This window comes from Chelonoidis abingdonii, chromosome 8, assembly GCF_003597395.2.
Source record: "Chelonoidis abingdonii isolate Lonesome George chromosome 8, CheloAbing_2.0, whole genome shotgun sequence".
NCBI classification, from domain to species: Eukaryota; Metazoa; Chordata; order Testudines; family Testudinidae; genus Chelonoidis; species Chelonoidis abingdonii.
In genome coordinates, this window is record NC_133776.1 from 64,541,875 (window position 1) to 64,557,181 (window position 15,307).

At 51.2% G+C, this 15,307-nt stretch overlaps 1 protein-coding gene across 5 annotated transcripts in view; it reads right to left on the reverse strand.

Annotated features, from left to right (window-relative positions):
- KLF8 (KLF transcription factor 8) overlaps positions 1–12,965 on the reverse strand; it is a 90,278-nt gene extending 77,313 nt beyond the window's left edge. Inside the window, exons 1-2 of one of the 5 annotated variants that reach the window (XM_032806305.2) lie at positions 12,118–12,965; positions 2,579–2,629 (exon numbers count right to left, since the gene is read on the reverse strand). In XM_032806305.2, coding sequence (XP_032662196.1) covers positions 2,579–2,629; positions 12,118–12,144 — 78 coding nt within the window. In that variant the 5' untranslated portion in view covers positions 12,145–12,965. Of the gene's footprint in view, positions 1–2,578; positions 2,630–2,990; positions 4,344–12,117 lie in introns of those variants that run through there. The other 4 variants (XM_075068713.1, XM_032806306.2, XM_032806310.2 and 1 more) reach the window with 4 other exon arrangements.
- Between the last annotated feature and the right edge of the window lie 2,342 nt (positions 12,966–15,307).

A 15,307-nucleotide genomic window follows, 5' to 3' on the forward strand; every position in this document is an offset into this window, starting at 1 on the left:
GGGGGGGGAAGGGGGGCGGGGGTTGGATTTTATATTTGTTTGGCCTAATCCTCTGACCCGTCGGCTGCTCCACCTCCTGAACCTGGGACCATTGTGCAATGCTGGCTGGGGGGCCTGCGCTGGGCTGTGGCAGAGAGACGCAGCTGGGTGTGGTTAGCAGGTTACCACACCCCTGCCCAACGGCAGGGCCCCTTGGCAGCCCAGCCCTGCTAATCCCCGGCTGGGAGGAGAGGGCGGGAACACGGGGCCCAGGCAGGTGCTCTCCTAGGGATGGTTTCTTTTGGCTCCATAGCCACAGAAAATCTGCCCTTTTTTTGGTCCCAAAAAGACAGCTGGGGAGGAGATGGAGGAGAGAGAGCAGCCTGGGCTCAGCGCTGACAGCTGGGGAGGGGGTGGGGAGGATGGCACAGCAGACACAGACCCAGGGCTGGCAGGATAAGCAGCAGCTCACTTGCATCTGCTTGACAGACCCCAAGGCCTAACCTAGAGTGGCTGCAGAAGCAGGGCCTGGGGCTGAATGGGAAACAACAGCGGCACAAGGGAGAGAGGAAGCCCCCAGTTTATACCCATCTCTGGGGCAGTAAGGAGCAGGAGGCTCAGCCCACTTGGCCCAATCAGATCAAAGCAACTGCCCTCCCCCCCACAGCCTCTGACCACAGGAAGGGGCAGCCTCCGGCCACAGGAAGGGGCAGCCTCCAGCCCACCATGTGTCAAATCCCTCTCTGAGTCAGCAGCATGTGCCCTAAAGCATACGGGCTGGGAAGAGGCCAGGTTGAAGTGGGCAGAGCCTTAGCGAGAGGTCCTCAATGAAGAGCCCAGGAGACCGTACATCAGGGGTTCTCAAACTGGGGGTTGGGACCCCTCAGGGGATCGCAAGGTGATTACATGGGGGTCGCGAGCTGTCAACCTCCACCTCAAACCCTGCTTTGCCTCCAGCATTTATAATAGTGTTAAATATATTTAAAAGTGTTTTTAATTTATAAGGGGGGGTCATACTCAGAGGCTTGCTATGTGAAAAGTGTCACTAGTAAAAAAGGTTTGGGAGCCACTGCCCTACATCATCATACAGCACAGCTGGCAGGATACACTTCCCCAGGCGAGATCCAGCTCCTTGGCCCCTCTGTCAAGACAGCCAGTAAGGGGTTAACCACAAGGCAGACACCTCTTCACAGCAGACTGGGCAGAGGCCACCAAATCCATCCCCACGCTCCCAGCCACAGCAACTTGGTGGACTCAGGCTGGCACGACCTAGACTTGAATGACCCTCTGTCCCTTTTCTAATCCCCTGGGTCCTTTGCTCCTAGGTCGAACAACTCCAGAAACCCTGCTGAGGCCACTACGTTTGGCTGGGATCTCACGCCACCATGGGTGGATTTTGGAGATGACCCAAACTGCAAGACTGGGATCTAGGCCACGCACACACACACCTCTGCTCAAAGGGTCACATCCTCCAAGATTCTGACCCCAATATTCCACAGAGGCAATGAACCCAGCTGGACTGGTACACCCAGCCCTGCCCCAGAGTGGCACTGGGAACTCTAGCACCCCCTGCTGGCCAGCAGGAAGCACCTCTTCACCCTGCAGCATGAAGTGCTTTGTTGTAAAGGGGCGGGCACGGTGGCAAGAGCCAGAGCACAGTGAAGCAGCCTCCCCGCTGGGGTTCCCCTTCGCCAAGGACATCTGCAAGCCCCATGGGGGCCTGCTGCAAGTTCTCAATGTCACACAGGCTGCGTACGCCTATAAACAGCTCGGGCAGAGGCTGCCAAAGGCCCTGGAGTAGCCCGCTGCAGACAGGCCCACAGACAGTTATGGGTGTGCAGCATAGGAATTATGTTCACTTGGTACCGGGGACAGAGTTTGGCCTCCTTTCAGGGAGGCGTCACAGAGTTGGGACATTAATCACTGTTATTTACTCGTGTTGCAGACACACCTAGATGCTCCCAGCTAAGATCAGGGCCCCATTGTGCAGAACACTGTACCTGCTCGCAGCGTAAGACATCCCCACCCCATAGAGCTTACAGTCCATACAGACAGGGCATGGAAGGAGAAACCAAGGCACAGAGAGGTGACGTTACTTGCCTAAAATCACCCAGCAAGCAGAGCTGGGATAAGAATCCATGTCTCCTGAATCTCCGCCATATCCTCCAGTCCAGGGGGTCTCAAGCTGGAGGTCGGGATCTCTGACGCGGTTGTGAGGTTATTACATGGGGGGGTCATGAACTGTCAGCCTCCACCTCAAACCCTACTTTGCCTCCAGCAATTAAAAAGTGCTTTTAATTCATGGGGGGGGGGGTCGCACTCAGAGGCTTCCTATGTGAAAGGGGTCACCAGTACAAAAGTTTGAGAACCATTGCCCTAGCCACTGGGCCTCACCAGCTCTTGATTCAGAGAGGAAAATTTGCTTAGGAAAGCAAATATTTCATGCTACTTCCACTGCTTCCTGCATCTGACCTGGCTGCAAGAGCTGTCGTCTTGGGAGCAGAAGCATTTCCAAGCCCAGCAGCAGAGACAAACTCTGTGGGACCCTCTTGCCTAGTGGGTTTGGAAGTCTGCAGGCCTGGTTCTGCCAAGTACTCACTCTGCAGCCGGGGAGAAGTTTCTTCCCCTCGTTATGCCTCGGTTTCCTCATCTGTAACACAGGGATAGTTATGTTTTGGAACGTGCTTTGTGATCCCGAAATGAAGGCAGGCAAAGTTCATGAACAGAGAAGTTCATGGAGTTTATTTATCCCCTCCTCCTAGGTTTGAACTGGGTTCAGTCTGGGTGTGAAGCGATGGGGCAGAGTGGCAGGGGGGTAGGGATATTTGGAATCCAATCAATCCATCCCACCTTTCCCCATTCTGGAGCCAGGTGGCCTTTGCCCAGTGCCTCAGTACAGAGGGCACGGACACAGTCATGCTGTTCAGTGCTGGACAGTTACCAAGTCCTGCGGGTTTCATTTGATGGCAGGAGGAAAAATATGCCAGGCCAAGCCTGGGGTTAACGCTAACCTCTCTGCAAAGCACCTTCGCATGAGCATTCCCACTTCCAGCCACTCAGGAGGAAGAGACTGTTCTGCCCAGGAACATCCACCTCAAGCACAGACAGAGCAGAGGTTACCCAGTCATCTTTGAATGTGACAGCTTATCCATGTCCTGCACGGCAAGGCCTTGCTGAGACTAAGGTTTGGAGGCATTATGTGTGTTTACCTGACCAACACATGTGTTAAAAGGCACATTGCCTTGTCTACACATGTTGGCTAACACCTTTCCAATCCTAACCTAAAAGCAGGTCTTCGCTGCACATGTAATCCAGCTGATCCACAGCCAGGTTAGCCCAGTGTGGTGCAAGCCCCTCCACAGCAAAGGTTCACCCATCTACCACGTCCTCCCTGTTTCTGCACTCACCCACATGAGTCATGGCCCATGGTGCTCTGTGCTGAGACACTCCAGGATTCTTTCCCAGGCAATTGTGGGAGACTTTGTCCATCCTCTGGGAAGAACTGTACCAGCACCCAAGTGATTTTTGCCTGTGTCCTCACTGCAAAGAGGGCAGAATCCAGCCCAAGTTAAACTGAAGCCAGGTTCTGTCCCGCAGGGTCAGCAAACCGGGGCTTAAAGCACCACCACACCCAGGTCAGAGGTTTTCTATGTGGACTGTAGTGGAGGGAAAGGGTTTGAACTAAAATCCAGGTAAGAGTCCAGGTTAACTATGTAATGAAGACATCCCTAAGAGACCAACCAGAACCTTTGCTGAAGCTTAAGCTCAACCTAATTTCTTTCCGGAGTGCCAACCTACTGGAGAGTGGGAATGTGGGCGGAGACCAACTGTCCTGCAGAGCAATGTCCTACAGCCACAGCTCAGGGACAGAGCAGCAGCGGCAAGGCAGGCTACCCACCAATGCGGCTCGATTAGAGCTGGGTCCAGCTTTGCCGCGGAACATTGACAACGAAATGGGAAGGTTTTCATTTCGTTCAGGGGATTTTCCAACTAATCAAAACTTCACAACATGTCTAAGTTTCCCTTTCAGTTTGGGGCCTGTCTTCCCCTCCCCCCCTAGAGGAAAACCCCCCATGGTGCTAAGAATGAAAGAGGGGACAATCCAGCAGTAACATCCCCAAAAGCCACTCTACTCTCCAGGAGCCCAAGAGCTTCTTCTCACATCTGAGGAGACAGAATATCTCCAGCAGGACCCGCCAGCTCCTTCATCTGATTTGCCTTCAAATGGTTACGTCTCCCTAACCTGAGCATTCTGCATTAAAGTGTTGGTACTACTTAGTTTTTTGGGAGAACAAAAGACAGTCCCTTCCATGTCCATGACTGGGACTCCTAGGCACTACAGAAAACCAAAATAAATAATATTAGTCTAATAAACCCAATCAACATCAGTACCTCATTGTGCTACATGCTGTACAAACCTAGTGACAGGCAGTCCCTGCCTCAAAGAGCCGACAGTCCAGATGCTCAGACGCTACAGTGATGAATGCAGTATAAGAACCTATACAGAACAGAATCTAAGACGACAAGGCAGAACGGGAGAAAGAGATAAAACCACAAGCAGAAAATGGGGACCTGAGGCACGACAATATTAAGTGATTTACCCAAGGTCACACCGGATCTGTGTATTTATGTACCAGTCTGTCTCCAAAACAGAAGATTTTTAAAAAGGAGGCACCATTTTGGGGTGACAGAGTGAAAAAGCATATGCAACCACTGCTGGGTTGCAGCAAACTAATGGCCAGGACCCAGGTCCTGCAGACATGACTGATGCACAGGGATTGTGGAGTTCAGCTACATTTGACTCCATTTAAAACAAAATGGGAACATGAACCAACTAGGAATGGCTGAAAGGGGCAGGGAATCCCTGAGGATGAGACAAGGCAGCGCAGAGAGAAAAGCCAGTCACAGAGCGCCGTTCCCCTCTGGATACCTCTGGCAAAGCCAAGGTGCTCCCTTCACTCCAGCCCCAGTCAGCACACACTGAGCCCTACGGACACACACTGGTATGTCTCAACAAGAGCCCTTTTGTTGAGGGGCAGAGGCTAATTCCATTCAGCTCCCTTTAAAAAAAGACCCGAGCAAACAGGGCAGCAGGCTTAGAGCAGAGATCGGATTTCCCAGGACGGCATGTTCTGTGTTACCCTGCATGCCAGCAAGGAATCCCGGGGTCATGAACTCCAGCCCACTCCGACCAGGACACACTGCGGGGAGCCAGAGGGCAGGGTCTGAGGTGGGCTGCTCCAGCCGGTGAAGAGCAATGCTGCAAAGAGAATTGGGGCTCATGCGGGGAGCCCGATGGGTGGAGGGGAGGGAAGGAGCAACAAGTTTAGAAGAATCAGCTGGAAATCTCTGTGTCTCCCATGGAGGCTGCACTGGCCAAGATCAGCCGTCATTGGCCAATGACAGTCACGACAGTCATGTAGAACATAGCATCACATGGGTCAGACACAGCTTCCTGTTTGTTCACTTTGGCCATGGCCTGGGACCCATGCCAGATTGTTCCCTCCAGGAGGAGGTAGTTTGGATTTGGCCTGCACCGGGGAGTTTCACACCTGTTTTAAACCTGCATAAGCCACACCAGAGCAAGACCTATATATCACCAATGCAGTGTCTCCACTAAGGGTTTGACCTGCAGCAAAAATCCATAGCACAGGCAAGCCCTAAGTGATCCAAGCTTAAGGCATGGCATGCAGAGACTCCCAGAAGCCACAGGTTCTAGTCGCCACAAGGTCAGTTCAGCTCTTAGTCCTTCTGAAACCTGTATGCACATTACACAAGTGAGACCTCAAAACGCTTGGGATGCCCTGAACAGGAGGCCAGCACATCCAAGATCAACAGCTGTGTAAGAGTACTTGCCCTCTGGCCTTTGGCCACACATTTTCCGCTGCCATAATATTTACACATTTCCAGTGTGCCCATCCCCATGGCGCTTGGGCACCAGACTCCATCCCAGAAGTGGCTGCACTACAGTGAGGTACAAAGCAATTCTCAGACATAATGAGCATGAAATGCTTTAGGAGGAAGTGGCTACATTTCTAGTGCCATGGTACGTAGCAGGTATAGCTCAACATCCACAGACTGCAAAGGAGCCATGCAGAGAAGAGGTTAAAAAAAATGCAAGCTCAGGAACTCCATTCCTAAAGCCTACAGAGGCTGGGCGTGTCCCAGAAGGCATACCTCAGAGGAAGAATTATAGCCCAGATGTTGTAGCAAACATCAGCTCCAGTTCATGCAGCCACAGATCCAGATGGCTAGGAGGTACCTGCCTTGGGAGGAGTAGCGAGCAGTTCAGCAAAGGTTCTCATACCACCTTCCCTCTCCTGCCTACATGAGGTTAGGCAAGACTGCATCTAGCAATCTAATTTTTAAACAAGTAGCTCAGCCTTGAGAGTGGTCCCATTTGGGACGATCTCCTTCATTTAAATCCATTCAAGCCAGTGACGACTTCCACGTGCATTTACACTCGCCAGGAATGAATCCATAGGTATGGTGCTACGAGCACAGGGTATTTCAAAAGGTTTATCTGTTGCAAATGTGCCAGTTTTACAATGCAGCCCCTGGCAGCACAGATCAAGATGGAGCACTGCTTGTTGGAACGTGTAGTCTCCAGGGTTTGCAATGCTATTGAAGAGACCCGGGAAAATTGGGCTTATGCCCTTGTTTTGCTTCTTTAGAACAGAGAAGGGTAGATATTAGACAGTCAGGTCTTGTCTAACCCAGAAAGCCTGTGTGATAGAGGAGTACAAAACCAGTCCCATCATATGAATCCACAAAGTGAAAGTTGAGCAACAGAGAGGAAGAGACAGCAATGTTTAAATCTCTCGATTATTATTTTTTTTTAAACTATCTGTTTAATTCTAATGCCTAACACACATGTGGAAGAAAAGATTCAGCTCCTCTGAACTCAAAATAGGTATCTCCAAGCAACCCACGAGTCCTCCAGAAAAACTAAGAATCTAGATCTGACAGTCTCAATATTCCAAACATTTTAAGAACACACATATTATATATATATACACACACACACACACAACCGGTCACAATTCAGAGTGACTGCACCTGTGTCCCCCCTCCATGGTCCCTTGAGGGCACCCACTCTAGGTTCCTGGCCCCTCAGGCATCACCTCTCTTAGGGGGAGAAGTATGTCTCTCCCCTCCTGACTGGGGTTTTTCCAGGTTGCACAGTTCCCTGCCTAAACTGTGTTATTCCCAGCAAGCCAATCTGCCTAATCAGGCCAGCATCTGCACTTTGCTTTCTCTGCAGAGGCTATGAACAGTGTAATTGCCCTTGGTTATATGCTATTCCACAGCTCTTTCTAACAGAGCACGTTTATTCTTAAGGTGAAAGCATTACAGAGATAATGTATTAAAAACAGTAAAAATCTACATGCATGTTAATCATCCCCAACTCTAACACAGGTCCTTCAAACCCCACCAAGGAGTTTTCCCTGTGGTTACAAGATCAGAATGGTTTTAGCTCAGAACTAGCACCCCATGAATCTTTACTTCATACAGCTTTGGCTTTCAATCTTCAGATTCCAGGGCCAGGTAATCAGCAGGCAGTGGACCCCTCCTCAGGAAGTAGCTTCAAAAGGTTGGGCATTTGCCTAACCAGAGGTGAAAATTCACATTCACTTCCCCTCCCACTAGAGATTCCTAGGTAAACCACTTGACACTGTCCAAAAGTCCATTCTTGTCTGGCCCATAGTTCAGTATAGTCCCTTGACATTCCTAACAATTCCCAGGGCTCCCATCCCATCTGGCCCCTCAAGAGGTTACATACAATCCCAGCCCACATTCATCCATCAACTTTGTATTTAATATACTGGACTCCACAGATACTGAATTAAATTAAAGTAAGATTTTTCAAGGACATTTCGCTCTCTGTCACAGTACCTTTTAGGACTTCCTCAGAGAGATTAAAAAAGGGCACCCAATCGATCTTTGAAGAAAACCTCTGAAAAACCAAGGGAGCTGGAATTGGCTCTATTTCTATTAACTGAGAGGCTTTCCTTGGGTTTCTGTCACTGGCGGAAATGACTGGGCAACCCTGCTAAATGAGAGCCATTACTTGTATCTGAGCAGCACCCAAATGCCCCCCAGCCGCTGCACAGACAGAGTGAGTGACAGTTTTACCCCAAAAGCACAGAGAGGGAAGGTGACTTGCCCAAGGTCACACCGCAGATCAGTGGCAGATCTGGGAATAGAACCCAAGTCAAGTTTTAGTCCACTGTCCCAACCACTAGACCATACTATCTCCCGAATGAGCCCTTTCACAGAGAGGAACATTGGCCAGGTAAATAAAATCGGGCACTCATTTGAAGGCTAACCTAGCTTCTCAAAACACCAACTTAAAAGCCTCAGTTCTGCCCTGTTTGCCAATGGCATTCCAGGAATTAGAATCAAATTCCTATAGAGGGGATTTCATTAAGCAAGCCACATCCTCTTGCAACCACGCTTCACAACGCTTAGAAGTCAGAAAGCAAGACTCCGAGTCTCTGCAGCTTACAGTGAAGACTAACAAATCTGTATTCAGAGAGTGGGATTCAGAATGCAGGAGGCCAGTACCAACCAACCAGACTGAGGGAGACACGTCCACCCCAGCATAGCAGCTGGAAGGATGCTTGACAGTCACATTGGGGGAAACAGACAAGTTAAAACATGGAAGGATTAGAGTAGAAAAAGAATCGATAAGACACCTAACCAGACTGGCATGACCAAGGAAAGGAGGAGGATTAAAACCAACGGAGGTTACAGGAGACTGTGCCACTGGGAGATGTCCAGGCAGATAACACGACTGGAGAGCAGTTCGTTTGTGACCATCCTAGCACAACTCCACTGACAGTAGCAACTGTGGGAAACTAGTATAGACCAGCCTCTTCCTTGCTACAACTACAGCACCTATCACTGCCTACAGCAGATTTGTCAAGGATTGGAGAGAACCAGGGCAATGACAACCTCACATGAGCGTGAAAAGCAAGTAACTGAGGGGAGGGGATCAGCAGAGGTTTCATAACCTTGTTTTTTGTTGACTCCCATTAAACTTCTATGCCCAATTAACATTCTAGAGAAAGAAACTATTTGTGAAAGATTAAACATCCACTATCTGTTCAGTGAAGATGGAATAGAGCCGATCTCCGAGATCTCCCAACAAGTCCTCCAGCAAACCCAGGGAAGCTGTACAGGCAAAAATAAAATGAACAGGATTTAAAACACATACAGCTTGCTGACCTCCTTCTTCCATCAAAAAAGCTGCAAACAAAAAAAGGCACAAGCCCAATATTTTCTTTCATAATCTTTTACAAGTCACCTTTTAATTAACCCAACAAATACAGCACTATACACCAAGAGCCAACTATGCACAGAAATGTACCTGGTCCAGTCAAACCAGGGAATCTGGGTCACTGAAACCAACTCTGGTAACACCCATTCTAAACCCTAGTAGCAAGTCCATCATTCAGATCCCAGGATGCTACAGTGGAATGTCTTCAGAGGTGTATATGTGAATTACAAAAGGTGGGATGACAGGTGTGACTGAGCTAGGATGACTGGTGCAAGCAAGACACACATCCATAATGATCACAAAAGATGTCATCAAGTATCCGACATGCTGGCAAGCAGGCTCAGCAGTCCGGATTCCAGGTTTGTGCTCTCCAGCGATTAAGACTGCTCTGGATATAGATTTCTTTGGTTCCTGTTTACACTAGTTCCACCTGTCCCTAACTGGCAGCTGAAGCACTGTGGACCAAAAGGACTGCAGAAGTCAGAGTCCATGTGCAACCTGAGGCAAATCACAATCTCCCTGTGCCTATTTATACAGTTGTGGTGAAACACCCTGACCCAAACAGTACCAAGAGGTGATCCTCAGCAACCCCTGAAGTGTTACCATCCACAGGGACCTGAGGCACATGGAGACTGACTTCCTCAAGGACAAACAGAAAGTCTGTGGAAGAGCTGGGAACGGACCTGAGATCTCCTGAATCCCAGTGCAGGGCTCTACTCCCTGTGAAATGGAGATAATGATACTTGCCCGTGAGATCATAAAGGCTGCATCAGGAGTTTAGACTTTTCTTTCAACACGTGGTTAGAATTGGGATGGAACACCATCGATCATCTTCAGATGCAAGAATCGAGAACTGGCACCATGCTCTTCTTCTAAGGAGGAAGGCTTCCCACCTCGGATCCCATTCAAATCTTCTGTGTACAAACTCCCTCTCTCCACCCAGGTGATGGAAGAATTCCAAGAAGTTAACCCTAAAACTAAAGTTTCAGCACTGTCTATAATGTGCTTACACAACGCCTTCATCATCTAATACTCTAATTAAATTAAGTTGCCCAATCAGCCCCCTGGCAAGGAGATAATGATTATCCCTATTTTATGGATAGAGAAATTGTGGTACAGAGAGGATCTGTGACTTGCTCCTAGCTCTTAGTCAAGCCACTAGACCACATTTCTAATTAAGGTCTGAACTCATGTTGACCCCCAACTGTAGAACTATACAACATTGCAAGTCCTAGCACACACACGGCTGTATGAGTCTCCAGTTTTCTGAACACATTCCAGGATTTGGAACAAAGACTGTAAACCAAGGCTTCCAACAGTGACTAGTGATTTTGGAAGCCCAGCTGAAAGAGGACTGATTTTCAGAGGGCAGGTGGCTCAGCATTTTCCAAAAGTCAAGTTGGTGACACAAAAACCACTAAAAGCAGCAGAGAATCCTGCGGCACCTTATAGACTAACAGAAGTTTTGGAGCGTGAGCTTTCGTGGGTGAATACCCACTTCTGACGAAGTGGGTATTCACCCACGAAAGCTCACGCTCCAAAACTTCTGTTAGTCTATAAGGTGCCGCAGGATTCTCTGCTGCTTTTACAGATCCAGACTAACACGGCTACCCCTCTGATACTAAAAACCACTAGTCACTTTTGAAAATCTGGACCTAAGCTCTTCAGAACACGGACCACCCACTGATTGGCAGCATGTAGACATAAAATGTTCTCTATGAATATGTCTCAGTAGTTTTCGCACCAGTGTTTAGCCAAGAGAGACGTGCCTAGAGTCCACATTTATTCACACATGTACGTTAGCTTTTTCCCCCTCCATCTTTCAACTGACATCCTTTAAATTCCTATCCCCAGGGCAGGCCTCAATTCAGAGGATGCAGAGAGCCGGTTCTCTGAAAGATATACCATTGAGATGCACCTGTTCCATATACACCACTCTCCCTCACCTCAGCTTGGCTCCATCTCCAAGACCAGGGCACCTGGCTTTGCCAGCATCACTGCCACACTCTGCAACAATTCAGTCTGAAAGCTAACTCGTGCAATAGCCACCTACACCAAGAGGGCAAGTGGCAACCACCCTGTTCTCCTGAAATTCTGGGCCCTGACACCCTAGCCAGCCTGACTCATGCCCCCAGTGTGCCAGGCCAGGCCACTGCCCAGATCAATAAGCGACCCACACACACACTTTACTGCACTGCACTTCAAAAGCAAACAAGAGGCAGACACATAGGTGCCTAGCTGTCACTGCTACACACTCAGGAAGCAGTTAAACCACGCCACGCACGGTTAATCTGTCTCCTAAATCTGCAGCTCAAACGGTTACAGGGCAGGGAACGTGGAAGGTCGCACCCCCCACTTCACGGTGAACCTCAGATCACCCCTGGGGCAGAGGGAGACTGCCGTGCAGGGAAGGCATAGCAATGTCATTGACTGCAAGGAAAGATCTCACTCCGCACCAGCGGAGCTTCCACTCCCTCTCCCTCTCCCCTGCTTCTGGAATGACTTTCCAACCAGCGCAACCTACTTCTCTCTCCTTCCCTCCCAAGCGGTGCACTGCCCCTTTAAGAGGCCAGGCAAGATGGAGCCCTTGACTTGTCCACTGCATTAAAAAAAATCCCCAAAGCAAACCCCCTTCGCAGCGCCCCGATCCGCAAGGCTGAGAGCGCGGGACAGTAGAGGCTCCCGTGCTCTGGCTGGGTGTGCACAGCCCTCCCCAGGGGACACTGAGGCTTGCAGGCAGCCCCCGCTCCCGCTGATCTGCAAGAAAGAGGCTGTTTCCTAAGGTGGATCCTCCCCCTCACCCTGTGACCACATGGGGGAGGGGGGGGACCAGAGACAAAATGAAAAGGACTTACTTTCTCTTTCTGCTCCTCGGAGTGCATCTCTTCCTGCTCCCCCTGAGCTTGCTCCGGGGGGGTCCTCCCTCTGCCTCCCCCTGGGCTCGGGCAGGCACGGGGCGAGCTCTGGGTGCTTAGCTGTGCTGGAGGGAGGGGAGGGTGGAGTAGGTGGGTGGAGGAGGGCTCTGGGCTTCTTGGAAAGGCTCTGCTCCCACTCAGCCTTCCTCCTCTTCCCCCTCTCCTCTTCCTCGCCTTGCGTTTGCTGATGACAGGGGCGGGGGTGGGGGGGCAATGTTGTTTTTTCCCCCCTCTCTCTCTTTTCGTTTTCACCAGCTGCCTGTCCCTGACCCCACCCAGCGGCTCCACCCCATCCACTGCTACATGCCCTGTCAATCACCAGCCCATTTAAAGCTGCAATGCACAACTTGGGCTCCCCCCTGGGTTTATTTGGCCGCCCCCACGGCCAATGCCCAGCGCTGTCCGCATAGGCTGCAGGACCCTCCCGAGGCGGGTGGAAGGAGCCCCCACCCCTTCCCCTGATCGCCTCTGTAGGGGGTGATTCCTTGGGGTGGGGGAGCTGCATAGATGGAGCTGCTACTCCCTTCCTGACTCCACCTACCTCCTGTGCACAAGTCGGACTGAGCGGCTTTGCAACCCCCTAGCAGCTAGTTCTCCTTGCTCGGCCCCTTTCAGTGTCATCGGGCTGGTGAACGCGGCTCCCACTGAATTTGGGGGGCGGGTGGGGCCCAAGGCTACACTGTCCTGCTCCTCCCACGCCCACTTCTGAGCCCAGAGACTTTCCACCGCTGAGTCTAGATCAGGACAATGAACTCTGCTCCCACGCCCTTTGGGGAACTGGGTGTCCAAGGAGAGTCCCCTCCGGGGTCGTTAACAGAGCGCACTTTTCAAGGGGGGAGGGGGCATGTGCGACGGAGCAGAAGCCAGGGCTGGGTGTGGGAGGAGCAGGAAGCTGGTCTGTGCCCAGCTCAGGGGTAGTGTCTGCAAGCTCCGGGGGGCGGGGGGCGTTGTTTTCCAGCCCTTTAGCTCCATCTGCTTCTCCAGCGTTCGAACAGCCCGGCTGCCCGCTCACACCTTGCTAGCTTGAGAGCTGCTCTCTGCAGAGCGGCTGGATGGCGGCGATTCCCCATGGCTCCCCCCAGCCTGGTGAGTTGGTGCGGTATGGGCCATGCAACCTTGTGCCCTCACGCTAGCTAAACTGCCTAGATCAGATGGGTTTTTACCTCCCCCCTGCAAAAATTGCTTTGCCTCCCCTGAGTGCTCTTGTGCCCTTATTTATGCTACTGTTCTTGACCAAGCTAGACATATATGATCTTTTATTAGTCTTTCTGCTGGAGCAGACAGTTCAACTGAGACATCCTGGCAGATGATTCACTTGCCATCAGATCTGCAGAGGAATAATAGGGACAGTTGCTCCAAGCACTTCTATCTATCTCCCATATGAAGGACAGAGAGAATTAATGCCCGGTGGGCTAAAAGCGGGGCTTCTAGTTAAAGCTGTACTAAGACTAAGGCTTCTCCTGCAGCTCTTTGATTTCCATGGTAGCTCCTTTCAGCAGAGGGCACTTTGCAGGTGTTCAGAAGGGGTATCTCTTTCACCTGCCTCTGGGGTGCAGCCTGGTGGCTACTTGAAAGCAAGCTCCATGCAAAACCATGCTCTCAGGCAGGAGGCAACCGAGCCCCTGAAACGGCAGGTGACACTTCACTCAAGTGGCATGTAACTGCCAAAACTGGAATCCATCCAGCACACAATGGAGGATCTGGGTGCTAATTGCCCAGGAATCATAATTAGCCACTGAGGACACCTCAATTCTACATCTCAGAAAGGTGGCAGCAGCACCACCCCCCTGACACCATTAGCCAGACATTGACATCATCCTCATAACAGTCAATGGATTTGATCCTCCCAAGCCCCCTGGAGGTAGATTAACCTCCTTTCACAGATGGGAGCTGAACCACAGAAAGAGGAAGGCCAGCACCCTTGTGACTCCTAACTTCTAGGATCTGGGCTGGAATGACTTAGTCCTGAGGTCACATAGTGACATGATGGCAAGGTTTCTGGATCCCAGTCTAGGGCTCTGGCCAGGAGACTAGTGCACACTGTCTCCTCCTGAGGGACAGTGGTTTAGGGAACTGCCTGGTAAGGGGTAGTAGACCAGGGGAGTTTCCCTCAGAAGTCTTCCATTTAGCCGAGAGGAGGGCTTATCCCAGCCAAGCAGATATGACAACACGCCTTTGAGGCAGGGCCGGTGCAACCATTTAGGCAACCTAGGCAGTCGTCTAGGGCACTGGGATTTGGGGGGCGCTATTTTCTTCGGCAGCAACCCAGGCGGCCAGATCACCTCGGTCACTGCCAGCATTTAGGCGGAGGGAGCTGGGGCAGGGGAGCGCGTGGAGGGCCGCCTGCAGCAAGTAAGTGGGGGGTGCGGCACACAAGGGAACTTCCTGCCCCAGCTCACCCCTGCCCTGCCTCCTCCTCGAGCACGCCATGGCTGCTTCACTTCTCCCGTCTCCCAGGCTTGCAGTGCCTAAGCTGATTGGCGCCGCAAGTCTGGGAGGTGGGAGAAGTGAAGCAGCGAAGGCGTGCTCGGGGTGCTCGTGCTCGTGCACGGAGAAAGGGTGAGCTGGGGCAGGGGTGCCTCAGGAGGGTGCGGGGTGGGGAGCTGCCGCAAGGGGGGCACCTCAGGGCAGAAGTGGGGAGCTGCCACAGGGGGACACCTCACGGTGGGGGTGCAGCGGAGAAGGGCGCAAGGTGGAAGTTTCACCTAGGGCACGAAACATCCTTGCACCAGCCCTGCTTTGAGGTAGAACATACAGCAGTGGTTCTCAAACTTTTGTACTGGTGACCGCTTTAACATAGCAATCCTCTGCGAGTGACACACTCTTATAAATTCAAAACACTTTTTATATATTTTATCTATTTTTTATACATTAACACCATTATAAATGCTAGAGGCAAAGCAGGGTTTGGGGTGGAGGCTGATAGCTCATGACCCCCCATGTAATAACCTTGCGACCCCCAGTTTGAGAACCCCTGACATACAGAGAATGCCCACCCAGATCAGATGAGACAGGTTCTCTTGCGGCATGGCATTACCTTTCGACAAAGGGTAAGTGGGGGGCACTTATTTCTGTCTTGGGTGGGATAGTCCTTCCTCCGCATGGCCACCCTTGCAAGTTATCTGGTGAC